This window comes from Cucurbita moschata, unplaced genomic scaffold (assembly GCF_002738365.1).
Source record: "Cucurbita moschata cultivar Rifu unplaced genomic scaffold, Cmos_1.0 Cmo_Scf00106, whole genome shotgun sequence".
Classification (NCBI taxonomy): domain Eukaryota; kingdom Viridiplantae; phylum Streptophyta; class Magnoliopsida; order Cucurbitales; family Cucurbitaceae; genus Cucurbita; species Cucurbita moschata.
The window spans coordinates 166,286-181,388 of NW_019268622.1; the positions used below are offsets into that span (position 1 = coordinate 166,286).

Below are 15,103 nucleotides of genomic sequence, written 5' to 3' on the forward strand. Positions count from 1 at the left end.
AAAAAAAAAAAAAAAAAGAAGAAGAAGACAGAGGAGAGGGTGGAGTGGTGGAGACGAACGACGGAGCTTGAAGCTCGTTAGCAACGGTGGGCCGAACGGTTGAGGAAGGGAGAACACTGGTGGTAAGTCCTAGTGGTGTGATTTTTGTTGTTGTTTTTCAAAACCCTAATACATTTCACGGGATCGGTGTACCTAGGTTATTGTCGAGGAAAGTTGGTGAGTTCTTGTGAAGAAGAAGACATGGGGTATTGAGAGGAAAGAAAGATCAAGAAGAAGGTGGGAAGAAGAGGCCGAAAACTGAGGGGGTACGACCTGACCCGACCCGACCCACCTGTACAAAACCGAAACCCGATTTGTTTTCCCATTTCACACCATCTGATTCGTCTTTATTCAAATTTAGGTACTTGACTCACACATTCCATAAATGCTTTATTATAGGAAAATTCCAATCTTAGTCAAGGGGACACTTGAAGGCTCGATAAAGTTTTGGGAAGTCTACAATCAGGTAAGTAACCATCTAGAGCAAGTTTTTTTTAGTAATTGCTTGTAGGAGTCAGTTTGGATTTGTGGCCAAACAATTTAGTAACGTATTTAGGAATGGATAAAGTTAGTTCATAGAGGTGGTACTTTGATAATGTGTGTGGTTGTACTTTGGTTGTCGTTATGGTTATATAGTTTTGTTGGCATGAATGTGAAATTTCGTATAGGCATATGAAATGATATGTTTTTATGTTGAGCTCGATGGTTATTATGGTTATTATGTGACTTAGCATGGCGACGTGTTGTTGCCGTGGTTCATTGTTAGGCATTGGGCATGGGGCTTGGGTAGCCCCTTGTTACCCTTTGGGAGTTGGATCATTTATTAGGTGCTAGTTATTATAAGTTATAAAGCACATAATGAAACTGTATCGTTTTCGTAGTCACCCACAAAGGGGTTGAGGGTAATCATAGTATATTACTGTGATAACACGTCAGAGATGCTTAGTGGGATGAGCCATGGCCTTTTACTGATCCAGCCGAGCGGCATAGTGACAGGTAGTTACTATTCCTAAGACAGGTAGTTTTACTGATTTGAGCCGACAATGGCGTAAGACAAGTAGTGACTGACCCGGCCTAGTGAGACACAGTGGCAGGTAGTTACTAATCTTAGGAACAGTTAGATGTTGCTGGGCACCACTAGGTCTCTGACTAGTGACTATTCGAGCTCAAAACTTAGGATCCCGTGAATAGGGCTAAGTTCGACAAGAGCTTACGAGCAAGTTGCTTACTGGGTATTGTTTATATACTCATTCTGTGTTGTTTGCTATTTTTTTCAGGAGAAAAGTAGATCTGGGTTGGTGGCGGGGACGTGTGGAGTCGTGCAATTGTAGAAGGGGGCCCTTTGATTGAGTCATCTTCTCCCATGTCGTTTTGGTTATGATTTTGACGTTTTTGGAAAAACCTGCGATATTTTGTAACCGTTTCTTTTTATGTGACCCCGCAGATTTTTTTTTTTTTGCATTATGTGTTTTGTAGTATTTTTTTTTTAAATTTATATCAAGCAACTTTTAACTTTTTAGTCCCCTGTTCAAACTACAAGTATTGAAAAGTTTTTTTTACTCTTGAGTCCACGTGACGACCCGTGATTCGGTATTTTCGAAGATCGGTCGTTACAGGGAAGAGCCTCTTTGAAATTGTAAGTGGACGACAACAATCCCTGCCCCATATTATTGTCCACCCATATGTAGGGAAGAAACCACAAGCTGAAAATTTCACAACGGAATGGAAGTAGACAACAGATATAGCCCAAGCATACTTGGAGAAAGCTTCCAAACACATGAAGTGGGCAGACAGGAAGCGTCGTCCCCCCCCCCCCCCCCCCCCCCCNTCGAGTAGGAGATCAAGTCTTAAAAATTGAGGTGAGAACAAATCAGATTCCGCAATCGAAAGAACCAAAGACTTGTCAGAAAGTACGAAAAATCGATCGAAGTTCTCAAGAAGATCTGGTCTATATCTTACAAGGTGACATTGCCCATATGCATGAAAATCCACCCAGTAATTTATGTGAGCAACCTAAAACCTTACCACTCCAATTCAGATGACGACAATTGAAACTTCATCACCAGATCTAGAATTGACCCAAAGCAGAAGGACACCAAGGAGGTTTGAGCAATCCTAGTGGACAGAGTTAAGAAAGTTAGAAAACCTATACGGAGGATTCAAAAATTCCTCGTCAAATGGAAGAACCTCCCTATAGAGGAAATGAGTTGGGAACGCTCCGAAGACCTAGACTCTGTTGCTATCCACATTGTTGAGTTTGAAGATTGCTGATTGGTAGGACGCCAACCAATTAGGTGTGGGAGGATGTCACGATCATGCTTGTTCAGGGCGTGGTGCCCATGGTCATACGCCCATGTCATGCTAAACCCTTTATTTGCTTTCATGTTGTATTGCTCTACTATTGTATTTTCTATCTGTCATACATAGATCATCTCACAATGTACTATAGGGGGACCAAGTAGTCATCAAACTTCCCCCGACCAAGTATTGTAATCTCTCATACCCACTTGTTTTCAATACAATTGACTTTCACAATGCTTAATTTCAACTTGTTTCCAACGATTTTCCTCGATCACGTTTTCTAAAAACCTTTGCTCACAAAATGTGGCCTGAGGCTTGACCATATGTCAGAATTTCACACGGCTAACTTGCTTGCTAGTCTGCAGCCTAGAAAGTGTGATTGTGACACACTGCACACGATCTCTCAATTCGATTCCATTGTAGCTAAACGATCACCCATTTTCATACTTTTTTTTTTTGTATTTTTTTACTACCATTTTTAAATAGTGAACAAAAGTGAAGGAACCTTGACCTCCTGTACTCCTAAGAATTGAAAACGGTTTAAGTTTAAATTTTGAGAGATCATAATTTTGAGTTCAGTTTATCAAATTTGATAATTTTTTTATATTTTTATTTCATATAACTTTTCGAGACCTACACGCTGGAAGGTATTTCATTCGATCTTTTCGAGACCTAGATGAACGACAATGAAGATGTGTTAAAGTGGGTCATTGATGCTCAAGGGAATAGTAGATGATTGTAGCCGATCTAGAGAAGGAGAAAATAGGAATTTCACCCATCAAAAAAGTTTTGAAAAGTTTGTTTTAAAATTGACATTCTAGCTTCATCCGAAAAAGCGTTTTATATTTTAATTTCTTGAGAAAATATAACACAGTGCAACAGGTGCCACTGTTGTGAGCTCTTGACGGCAACTTCGCCTGCGTGCTCGTTCTCCTCTTCATAATTCCACAAGAACTTCGAAGCCGTTCAATCATTCGGTCAGATTACTCGAAAAGCCGCTATGATTCCACGATTCAGTGTTAAGAACACCAAATTCATCAAGCTATTCACATCGATCAGAAGTATCACAACCACTGATTCGCTGTTCCACCACCGCTTCTTAACTCCACTTCCGCCTAAACCCTCTCTAGAACCCCACGCCGCCGCCCGCTCCGCCGGATTCATCCTTTGGTTTTCTCAGAAGCGCCACAGTTGGAAAGGGGCCTCCGACTATGATTACATTAGGGCTGATGTCAATTGTCCAAGGTGCTCCAAGCAAATGCCTGTCATCTTCTCCAATCGTCCCTTGTCCATTACGGGTCGGGAGACAGGCGTCTATCATGCCCTAAATCTCTGCCCCAATTGCAAAACTGCATTCTATTTTAGACCCTTCAAGTTGGTTCCATTACAGGGTACTTTTATTGAGATTGGTAGGGTTAAGGGCGCCAGGGACTTGGATAACATTGTGGAAAATGAATCGTGTCAACCTACGAAAGGAGATATTGGCGCCAATTCTGCTGATGATTCTGCGTTGCCTCCACGGTGGAAAGGTAGCTGTGGCGGTGGCCATGGTAGCTTGGGTTTGGTGGAGAGTAACGGTGTTCCGAAGGACGAGGCCAATTCAGGAAGGCAGTTGCTAACTCCCAAGGAAATTTCTGAGGCTCTGGACAAGTTCATCGTTGGACAAGAAAAAGCCAAGAAGGTTGGATTCGAGTGATTTGATAATTATCTATGCTTCTTATAACCTTTTTCACAAGCATTTTCTGCAGATTCTACAAGATTTTCGTGGCTTTTCTTTTATGTTTTGGTTAGAAACTAAAAATTTAATTGATAGAACCAAACTGCAAATGAGGGACTACACTAGTCGTACAAAAGCACGGAGTTATAAAAAGACTCCAATTGGCAATGATGAAGGGAAGGGTGATTGTAAAAAGAATTATTCTAACAGAGGAATGGCTGAGGAGGTTAGAAAACGCCAGTAGTATCCCGGAAACAATCATCCCTAGAGCTGGGGTGAAAACGATACTCTTAAAGAGAACATTGAAAATTTCCTTGGAAGTATGGAGAACAACAAAGTTAAGGAAAAGGAGTCCCTTGATGAAGGCAGAAGACATGCAACAGAATCAGATTCGAAGGATGATAGGGAATAGGAGACAGAAAAATGACTCACATAACCAAAAATCCTCCCAAAAATGAGCACCTAAGTCAACCCCAATTGAAAATGTCACATTTAGAAAAAGAATTAAAACTAGAAGAGATGAGATGACCTTCCAAGGATTCATGTTTGTGTTTTTAGCCCCACAAAATGAGATCTATTAGGACGGAAGAGCTCCATATTTGCTTGCAATGATATGATAGCATAAAGTCTCAGGCTCTAGGGAAAATGTTGCAACCACTTAGATAGGATGGCCTCATCATGAATTCTCAAATTAGCTATACCCAAACTGCCTTACTCTTTTCAGCTTCAAATCAATTTCCTATCTGACCAAGTGAGAAGCACGGGGTATCTCCACACCCTCCTAAAGAAATTCCTCATGATCTTCTCCAGCTTACTTTGAATTGTAAAGGGGACCATAAACAATGATTCGAAATGGGTAGGTATCCCACCCAACACTGAGGGACTGAATGAGAGTTCCTACAGCCTTAGGAAAAAAAAAAACTTCTTAGATAATTGCTTTTTGTTTTTCTCAAACACTGGGTTATAGAAAGATTGACGGGATGAGGCTTTTGAACCTAAAAATTGTGATAAGGGAATTCTGGGCATGCCACTTGCTGCTCGTTCAGGATTTGGAAAATCACCCATTACCATCATCTCTATACTTGCTGGTATAACTTAAGAGTCTTATTCTCCAGTTCTCTTTCCTTCTGATGTTGTGGCTTCCTCTTTCCAAAGGCAAGGATGTGATTTTTCAATTTTGGAAGTTATTAAAAGACCATTTGGATTTTGTGTAGTTTGAGCTCTTTGTTGAGCTATTTGGCTTTGATAGAACCATCACTTGTTTAAATAGATTTATGAATTTAATTGCATGGCTTATTGGAAAATCAACTTCTCTTCTTTTCTCTTTGATACTTAAGAATTGTGTTTGGTGGGTTATAAAGTTCTTAGTTATTATGCATTTGAAAGCACTATTTATAAGCTACTGATTTTTGAAAGGAAAAGAAAAAAAGAAAAAAGAAAATCCCTTGTACTATTTTGTGAATAAGAGAGCAAATTTGAGTTACTAACTCTTAAAATCAACTGAATTTTGGTCAGTTGTTCTTTTCTCTTGACTTAACCAAATATGTTCACGGAATTTTACTATTAAAGGAAAAAAGTATTTTTTTTTCAAACAACTCCTCGGCATCACTTATTTTTCTTATTCTATTGGTCTAAGAATGTATAATATTTAGGTTCTGTTAGTTTGGTTAGATGGTTTATTTTCTGGTAATTTTCCTTCTTGTCGAAAGGATCCTTATTTTTTGCGGCTCTTTTCACTACAAAAATCTACCCCAAAAATAAAGTCCTTCGTTTTGATTAACAAAGAATTATGACCTCCCTGCTAGTCCCAGCTTATTCCACCTATTCTGTACTCTGGGATGAAAGGACGGGGCATAATCCATGAGGAAGTTTACTGTTATTTAGAATTGTTCAACAAATAAATTTTACCATGGATCTACCATTTTGATTGATATAATGTTAACATTTCAGGCGCTTTCTGTGGCAGTATACAACCACCATAAGAGGATATATCATGCCTCATTGCAGAAAACGTTAGTTTGTGAGAGTTCTCTAGTTTTCATTGTGCAATCATTTTCGAAAGGTCATTTATATATGCTTACTGATGTTTAAGGAGTTCACAGCGATAGTCTATATTTCTTTTTTTAAAAAAGTAGTATTAATCCAAGGGAATGATATTTCTGCGATATTAGTGATTGTACTTTTCCTTGACTTGGTGTCTACATTTGTATTTTTAGTCCAGGGCAAGGATCGCTGGGGATTGAATTGGAGAATGATGATAATGAAATTGTGGAACTGGAAAAGAGTAATGTGTTGCTAATGGGTCCTACAGGCTCAGGTACGATTGATTTTTTTCTGCTTTTCCTTTTGGTGCCCAATAGCCTTGATTTTGTATGAGGTTTTTCAATAATCATTTATGAAATCTCTAAGGATAGGGAAGACATTACTTGCAAAAACCCTTGCTCGTGTTGTGAACGTACCCTTCACCATTGCTGATGCTACTGCGTTAACGCAGGCAAGTTTATTTTCAGGAGGGTTATTTTCTCTTTCCTTGTTAATGTTTTTTCTTTCTTTTCTAAATTTTATTTTTATGTATGTATATTTTAAACAGAACAATTCATCAAGAAAAACAGGAAAGCATACAAGAAAAGGGGATATAAGAAACACCCCCCATCCTAGTTAAGTTGATCACGAAAATGGAAAAATTACAAAATCACCTGTGAAGTAGAGGATGTATACTGTACAATTTCCCAGACATTACAAAAAGATTTATAACTATTTCTAAAACTCTTGTTATGTCTTTCAAACCGTAGCAGCCCAAGTAAAGACAACCCTCCCTCCCAGACACACAGTCCCAACATAACGATGATAGAACATTCTTCCAACCAACCCCTTCCCAAATACTGCACTCCCTCTCCAACTCCATACAAATGCACCCTACTTACCAACTTCTGTTGAGAATTCTCGTATACCACTTCTCTGATACATAATCTTGATTGGTGGCCTAACATTACCCTCAAGTTCTGAAGACAATTGTATTCAAGGTGGAACTGAGGAAATTGGTTGCACAACATCTCAGCTGACTCCCAAGTCACTTCATATTCTAGATGTCACCCTTGCAGCAACCATACCCAATTAGCTTCATGTTCATTCCAACATCCAGCCAAGAGTTCTTTCGGTTATGCTAGCAACTCATAATTCTCTGTGAGAGTAGGCAAGGACTTCACGTCAATGTCCTCCCCAATTGTTTTCTTCAATTGTGAAATATGAACACAAAATGAATTGCTGCTTCATCTGAAAGTTCCAAGCGTTAAGCCACTTGGCCTTTGTCCTCCTTCATCTTATATAACCCATAGTACATTGGAAATAACTTCTCACACCTCCTTTTAGTCAAAGATGGATGAATTTCTAGAAATTTTTTGTCTTAGACCATAAATTCCAGCACCCTCTTCATTTGATTTGCAAACTTCTTCATTCGGTTATGAGTAATTACCAGATGGTGTTGAAGAGTGGAAATCATCATATCTCTCTGCACAAGTTGTTGTTCCAATTGCCCATTAGCTTTAAAGGGAATGTGAGTGGTCCTTATGACTTTTGTCCCTTGTTAGGTTCTATGTTTCTCTTTGGGCGTCCGTGACAAAGTCTTTTTGATATTGTTCCTTAGGTCTTATTCTTCTTAATTGGTGTCATTTTCTTTAATTGGACTCCCTTTTGTGGGCTTAGCTTTTTTTTTTTTTTTTTTTTTTTTTTTTTTTTTTTTTTTTTTTTTTTTTTTGGAATACTCTTGTATTCTTTCATTTTTTTTTCTCAACAAAAGTTGACTTTTCAGAAAAAGATTAGTTGTCTTTCGATCCTCATTAAATAGCAGAGGGTGGACATCCATAGACTGCCTGAAAGGGCATGAGATTAATGGAGGCATGAAAGTGGTTTTGTCCAATATTCAGCCCAAGGTAACCATGAGTTTTGGTGATGATACGGAGGATGGTAGCAGTTGATGGCAACGATAGCTAGGGCTTTTTAGGATTTATAAGGACTGGTAGGGTATACCTGCTATGATACCGTTTTAATCTCAAGAGGTTAAAAATATATTGTATGTTAATATGTGCAATTTAGCTTTCTTATGTTGGAGAAGAATTAAGACAATAAGGACCAAATATTTGACATTTAATATTTACGCACAAATGTTCATAAAAGAAGTAGAAAGTCCAACACTGACAATAATTATCATAAAGGTAGCTCACAAATTGCGTTCTCATTATGAAAACAGGAATTACATGACTCTAGTTGGAAAGGATTCTACCCAAAAAAAAGATCCCCCTAGCTGAATATCTCTCTAACCTGCTGTATTTTGTGTAAAAAAATGTTAAATCCCACATCACTTATTCAGTACTTGTCCTCTGGCCAGAGATCTTTGGGGATACTTACTGGAAGTGTTTGGGTGGCACATTGCCATTCCAAAAGACAATTGGGACCTCCTCTCCACCATGCTTGCTAGCCACCCCTCCAAAAAGGAGAAAAAACACCGTTTAGCTTAGCATACGGGCTCTTTTGTGGTCCATTTGGACCAAGAAGAATTTTCGTATCTTTAACAAGGAACAATTCTTCAAAGCTTTACTCTTGACAATTGTGCATCTTTCTATGTCTTGGTGTAAATTGATCCCCATTTTGTAATTATGGTTTATTCTCTCTCGTAGCTCAATGTAATTGCTTTTTGTAACTTATCGATAGGAAGTGATTATTTCTTGTAATTTCATTGTATCAACGAAATGATATGTTTTCGACCCCCCAAAAAAAAAAAAAAACATATTCAAAAGTTAATGATACTTTCACAATTAGTCCCACCTATAATACTAATTAAAGAAATTATTTGAGTACAATTTTCACATCTTCCCCAATGACATCACACACACACACACACAATAATAATAATAATAAACTTTCAATGAAAGCCTGGTTTTTGATAAAAATATGTATGCTATACCGATTAGTAACTTGTGAGCTCTACATTTTTTTCCTTGTCTCTATATCAGGAATTTTGAGCCTCAATCATCTCAACGTATTTATTGCTTCAAAATAGTTCCACTTCTAATTACCAAGCAGCATTTTTTTTTCAGTTGGCTTAGTAGAATTTTAATTCACACGCTCTACTTTTCAGGCAGGTTATGTTGGAGAAGATGTGGAATCAATATTATACAAGCTCCTTCTGGTATTAATTTATTTGTTTCTCCTCGTGTCTTAATGAATTTGTAAGTCATTCTGGTATTAATTTATTTGTTTCTCCTCGCGTCTTAATGAATTTGTAAGTCATTTTGGTTCAAAACCTGTTTTGGGATCAAGATATGCAGAGAGTGATGATTTATGAATCAATGGGTCATTCACATGTAATATTATCGTTTATTTTGCGTGTAATTATTACTAAGCTTTGTTTTTAAATATCTTTTGATTGAAACATTCAACCACCTTTTCGAGTCCAAAGGGTCATGTGTAGATGACTCTCAAGTTAAAAAGGGCACAGCTATGGTACAGTTTGTTTATTTTATTTTCTAAAACTATTAAGCTTTTGAAGTGTTAAAAAATATATATATAGGAACACTCTCTGTATGCTTGATTATCCGACCTTTTTTTTTTTGTAAATATCACGTGTAATTACATTTGTATGGAGGAAGGATTTCATTTATCTTCTCATCTTTCTGTTTCAATGTTTTTCACCATAAATAGAACAAAAATGGCTGATATTTCTTAATTTAGTATGAATTTGAAATATTAGCAAAAGAAAAAAAAATAGTGATTGAATCACAAAGAAATTGTAGACTTGGGATATTTTTTCTTGCCTATGGAATTAAAGAGAAGCTGCAGTTTTCATTATTTACTTACTACTGCCAGAAAGTCATGAGTTTACATACAAATGAAAAGTGGGTTGGTGTAGCTGATTTTTGAAAAATCTCAAGGAATTATCTTGCGATAAGTTTCCCCCTGGATGATGGATTCGGAGTCTGTATCCTGTTAGAAATATAGGATGAGAGCTCAACCAAGGCCCTACACCTAATAGTTTTTTCCCTAGCTTTTCATTTGAGGAAGTATATGAAATCTAAGATCAACTTTTCCGAAGTTTTGGGGAATATTTTCATGCCTTCGTTATTTGTCTTTTTACCTTTCCTCATTCCGTACACTGTGCTTTAATTGTATAGGATGCAGAGTTCAATGTAGAAGCAGCTCAACGAGGGATAGTATATATTGATGAAGTGGATAAGATAACTAAGAAGGTATAGCATGGTCTAAGATCTATAGAGGCTATAGTTGTTGACTTTATAGTATTTGCCATAACTTGCTTTTTTCTTATTAGAGTGAGAACGTAAACTCTGGCAGAGATGTATCTGGGGAGGGGGTCCAGCAGGCACTTCTGAAAATGCTTGAAGGAACCGTGGGTATTCAATTTGACAGTAATATTGTTCATTTTTTGTTGTTGATGTGTGTGTGTATATTTTTTATTTTTTATTTTTTATTTTCTTAACTCGTCTTGTATTGCTTCACCTGTTTTCCTTGCTTAATCTCCTAGAAGTTGGATGAATCTTCAAATGGCTTTGATGTCAATTTGATGTTTTCGTTTGACTTAGAATCTTTTCTCCCCCATTTTGAAGCATATTTGTATTGGTTGACGAATATTTGACTTCTATTGTTAACACTAAGTGCACGTGTAAATTCGTTCTACACCTCAACTTATTTATTCTGTGACACGATTAGCCAGAACAGGTCAAAGGGCTACTAGGATTTTCGCGTAAGTAGGGCAAAGACACCATTAGACCGTAGGATTTTGCTTGAACCTTAAACTGAGGGTCCTCAATAAGGTGAAGAAGGGCATCTGAAGCTTTATTGGTCCAACACCACTGCAAATTGAATAAATTTAACCCTCTTTCCCAGCAAGCAGCAACAAATGGGCAAGAGAAGAAGAGGTGCATCAAAGATTCCTCACGTTTACAAAGAACGCACCAATTGGGGTAAAGAGCAGAATTTCAAAAAATTCTTTAGGTTCTACCGTGAGTATTCAGCCTCTCAAAAGAGGAAATCCACAAGAAAACCTTGACCTTCTTAGGACGACCAAATTTTTGTTTACCCAGCTGCTTGTTTCCAGTGTGCAAAATCTAAAAGGAAAAGATTCTTTGATTTAATTCCTTTTAGATTTCGTACATTTGTGCTACATTAACATTCTCCAAGAGGGTCCTGGAAATATTTTTTAGATTATGGTCTTTGCCAATTTTCTTTGATCTATGATCGTCCTCTCTAGTGTTCCAAAATTCTTGCTTTTCTTCCGTTTCTAGAGGTGGGATGTTGGCGGTTGTGGGATTCCATTTAATGGCGTTTTCAAGGTGGGGAACCATGTAAACTTAAACAACCTGACACTACGGGACAACTTGAGTCATCTATTTTACTTCTATAACTACAGCATAACTTCTTGGAATTTAGCAGGGAACTGTGGGATATTCATATTATTCACTTTGAAGTCTTGCTTTGGAGCTCTTTCTTGGCTCTTGCGGGTCTTTTGTCATATCATCCACTGTATTTTTGTCTTTTTATAAATGAAAGTTGCCTTCCTAGTACCAAAAAAAAAACCTTTCGAAATTGTCAATTTACTTCAAAACCATTTACTTTCTTTCAGGTAGTGGATGTTCCTGACAAAGGTGCTCGAAAGCATCCTCAAGGTGATACAATTCAGGTGGAGTTGAACTGCAATTTAGTATTATTTTTATTGGTTTTCTTCTTTGATATTAGTATAATGTGCAAATCGCATTCGAAGTTAGCTCTACCTTCAGCTACCATACAGGTACTTACATGGAAATTATATTAGCTTGTTCTTTGCCGGACCTTTCTCACTCAAATTGACGAGAAAGGTCTGGAAGTAATGAGCCACATTTAAAGATATTAACTTCTCGAATTCATATAGTCCAAAATCTTTTTTTAGTGGTTTGACATTGACAACTTGTTGGAGATGAGTCACCAAAAATGTAAAGGCCCGAGCTCAGGTCCTAACCCATGGATTTGATTGATTGGATCAAACTTTGAATCAGGCTTGGACAAGACGTCCCATTGGATTATTGACTATTTTATTTTTTGAAAAATAGTTTTTATAGATCAATTTGTACTCTGGTTTTAAATTTCATGAGTGAATTAACTTAGATCATTTGTCAGGATTTCGTTATGAAACTGTCAAAGCATAAGTTTCACACATGTATAGAATTTCTTTAAATGTTGGAATTTATTTAACAATAGAGAGAAATGTTGAATCAAATGGATAGTAGCAGAAAGAGAGATGAAATAAGATTTTATTAAGGTTAAATTATAAATTTGGTCTCTATGGTTTGAAGAACGTAAGAATTTAGTCTCTATGATTTAAAGATTAGAGTTCATCCATTAGACTATTTACGAGAGTCTTATCAGACCATAGGGACTATTTATGAGGTTTTATTAAACCATGCGCATTCTAACTTTCAAAACCATAGAGACTAAATTTTGACTTTCTAGACTATAGAAACAAAAATTATAATTTAGCCTTTTATTAATCACACCAATAGTATTCATAGGTAAGCTGATAACTTCATTTTTTAAGGATCTAACGTGTGAAATATGATTTATATCCTCCAATCATAATAATAATTTTCTTGTTAATATTTCAATTATTAAATTTAAAGTGATCTTATAGTTAATAGTATAGATTTTTGTTTTCAATTTAAAATTGTGGGTTTAATTGTTACGTGATATGTGCATTTTTAGATTGGTCATTAATGGAGGTTAAGCGGTATAGTTTAATTGTAATGATGTTGTAAGTTTGAGGGTACAATGGTAACAATCTTCAGTGTTTTTTGCATTCCAGAACTTTTGTGAAGAATTTAAGAAATAGTTTCCAAAAATCATCTGCTTTTAAGTACTTTTAGTTTCATACTAAAGTTCTAGTTTCTTAAACTTTTAATTGTCTAGTTCATAGAACTATATTATTTTATGCACTTTTTAAAAAAAAAAAATCAAACGTGGACCTTAACAAATGAACAAACTCCCCACTTTTTGCCAGTTTGTGCTTATTTGGTGTTCTTTTTATTATTCTGTTAGAAAAAATACTATTGTTCTGGCAATATATGTTGCCTTCTTAAACCTAAATTTCTTTTATGCATGACAGATTGATACAAAAAATATTCTCTTCATATGTGGTGGTGCATTTGTTGGCTTGGAGAAGTGCATCTCTGACAGGTAACAATTGCTTCATTCTAAATGTCAATAAAAAACTGATGAATTTTTGTTCTTTTTCTTCCGTTCAATAATCTGTGTAGAAATTGAATATCAACTCTCTTTTTACAGGCAGCATGATTCTTCAATCGGCTTTGGAGCACCAGTTCGTGCTAGCATGAGAACTGGTGGATTGACAGATGATATAGTGACATCGTCGATACTGGAATCTGTGAGACCTTACACCATTGGATGTTAAATTATTGTGCTATAATGTATTTTGTTATTTTATCTTTGGCATTTTCTGAACTGAGGCTTCATTTACTTCATTTGTTTCCCTCCATTTCACAACTTGTCTTCATTCAACTTCTGAAATGAATTTCTCTTAACCTTTAGGTAGAAAGCAGTGATCTTGTTACTTACGGCCTCATACCCGAATTCGTCGGACGATTTCCTATTCTTGTGAGTTTGTCAGCTTTGAATGAGGACCAACTTGTTCAGGTTTGTCTAGTCTTTTGGGTCATCTTTTTCTGTTTTTGTTGCTGAACTCTGGTAGATACAACAATTTTCTTCGTTCTTATTTCTGTTTAATAGGTTCTTACGAAACCGAAAAATGCGCTTGGTAAGCAGTACAAGAAGATGTTTAGAATGAATGATGTAAGTACCTTTTTAATATAATATGAACCAAGCATTTATTACATATATGAAATGCTATCCTAGTTTACTTCTTCCCAAATTCATTAAAAGAATTAAAAAAAAAAAAAGAAGAGAAACTCAAAAAATTTGTTGTAAATCCAATAGTGTTCTTGTGTGTTTACTCTCAAGCCTTTGTATGATTTTGCAGGTCGAATTACATTTCACTGAGAATGCTTTAAGAATGATTGCGAGGAAAGCAATGAAAAAGAACACAGGTGCTAGAGGATTAAGATCCATTTTAGAACACATTCTGACAGAAGCTATGTTTGAGGTATCACATTTTAGGTACCATGTGTGTTTATTCTCCATTGAATTGCCATCTCCCTAATTTCAAAATCTCTGTAGGAAAGAAAATTTTCAATGAGGAAGATAATTCTTCCTTGCTGAAGAAAAATGGGTACAAAAGACTAATCTAAATAGAAATTACACGAAAACAAAAACTTGGGAGGAAAATATCATACAAGGAAACAATTACCAATTAAGAGCTAATTACAAATAAGGAAATACAATTTACAAAAATAGGAAAAAAAAGAAAAAAAAAAAGCTGTAAATTTATCCTTGGTGTGCCTCGGTTTGTTTGCAATAAGTGCATACCACATGATCCTCGTTTCCTGCTTTTCCTACTTCCTAGTTAGATTCATCATTTTGATACCTCCTACTTTCACTTTGATAGCCACATCCTCGGTGCATTTCATTTCAACCCATTGATAATGATTTAACTCTTGCTACAAGCTTTGGAGAACGGTAGAACATTGTGTCACTGTTAGATACGAGTCTCGATGTCTTATATTTATGCTGCATCCTTCACTTTTGAATAAGTTTCCTTCGTTGTTTCCTATTTTCCCATCTATCTTTGGCAGAAGCATATATGTAGCATCATCTCACGCGTCAAACTTTGGGTCCCCCAATTTGAGTCCCATCCCATTTACAATGTTCAACTTTCCTTTGCCTTTTAGAAAGGTGCGGACAAGTTGAGACCATTTGGGATTATTTTTTCTATCCAACTGATAACCAGGATGAATATTTTGAAGATCTCCCGTGCTGTACTTTTATTAGTTTCCTCCAGCAGATCTTCTTTGGTGACTTCGGTCGGGTCTGACATACGTAGTGTTGAGTAGAGGGCTAGGTCACCCAAAAAAAAAAAAAAAAAAAAAAAAA

General features: G+C 36.4%; 1 protein-coding gene and 1 long non-coding RNA gene across 5 annotated transcripts in view; both read left to right on the plus strand.

The window, feature by feature from the left end:
- Positions 1–6: 6 nt before the first annotated feature.
- Positions 7–1,556, plus strand: LOC111439784. Its single transcript, XR_002709864.1, has 4 exons — positions 7–122; positions 197–333; positions 439–505; positions 1,317–1,556. It is a non-coding gene; the product is annotated as an uncharacterized LOC111439784 (long non-coding RNA).
- A 1,633-nt stretch (positions 1,557–3,189) lies between these two features.
- Positions 3,190–15,103, plus strand: part of LOC111439782 (CLP protease regulatory subunit CLPX2, mitochondrial) — a 13,291-nt gene continuing 1,377 nt past the window's right edge. For 2 of the 4 annotated variants that reach the window (XR_002709862.1, XM_023077311.1), the window contains exons 1-13: positions 3,190–4,021; positions 6,008–6,077; positions 6,279–6,374; positions 6,472–6,551; positions 9,192–9,242; positions 10,225–10,299; positions 10,380–10,457; positions 11,691–11,747; positions 13,203–13,273; positions 13,382–13,481; positions 13,646–13,750; positions 13,844–13,906; positions 14,094–14,216. Coding sequence is in view for 2 of the 4 variants with exons in the window: in XM_023077311.1 (XP_022933079.1) it covers positions 3,341–4,021; positions 6,008–6,077; positions 6,279–6,374; positions 6,472–6,551; positions 9,192–9,242; positions 10,225–10,299; positions 10,380–10,457; positions 11,691–11,747; positions 13,203–13,273; positions 13,382–13,481; positions 13,646–13,750; positions 13,844–13,906; positions 14,094–14,216 (1,650 nt within the window). In the remaining 2 variants the exon portion in view is untranslated. Of the gene's footprint in view, positions 4,022–6,007; positions 6,078–6,273; positions 6,375–6,471; positions 6,552–9,191; positions 9,243–10,224; positions 10,300–10,379; positions 10,458–11,690; positions 11,748–13,202; positions 13,274–13,381; positions 13,482–13,645; positions 13,751–13,843; positions 13,907–14,093; positions 14,231–15,103 lie in introns of all 4 variants that reach the window. The other 2 variants (XR_002709863.1, XM_023077312.1) reach the window with 2 other exon arrangements.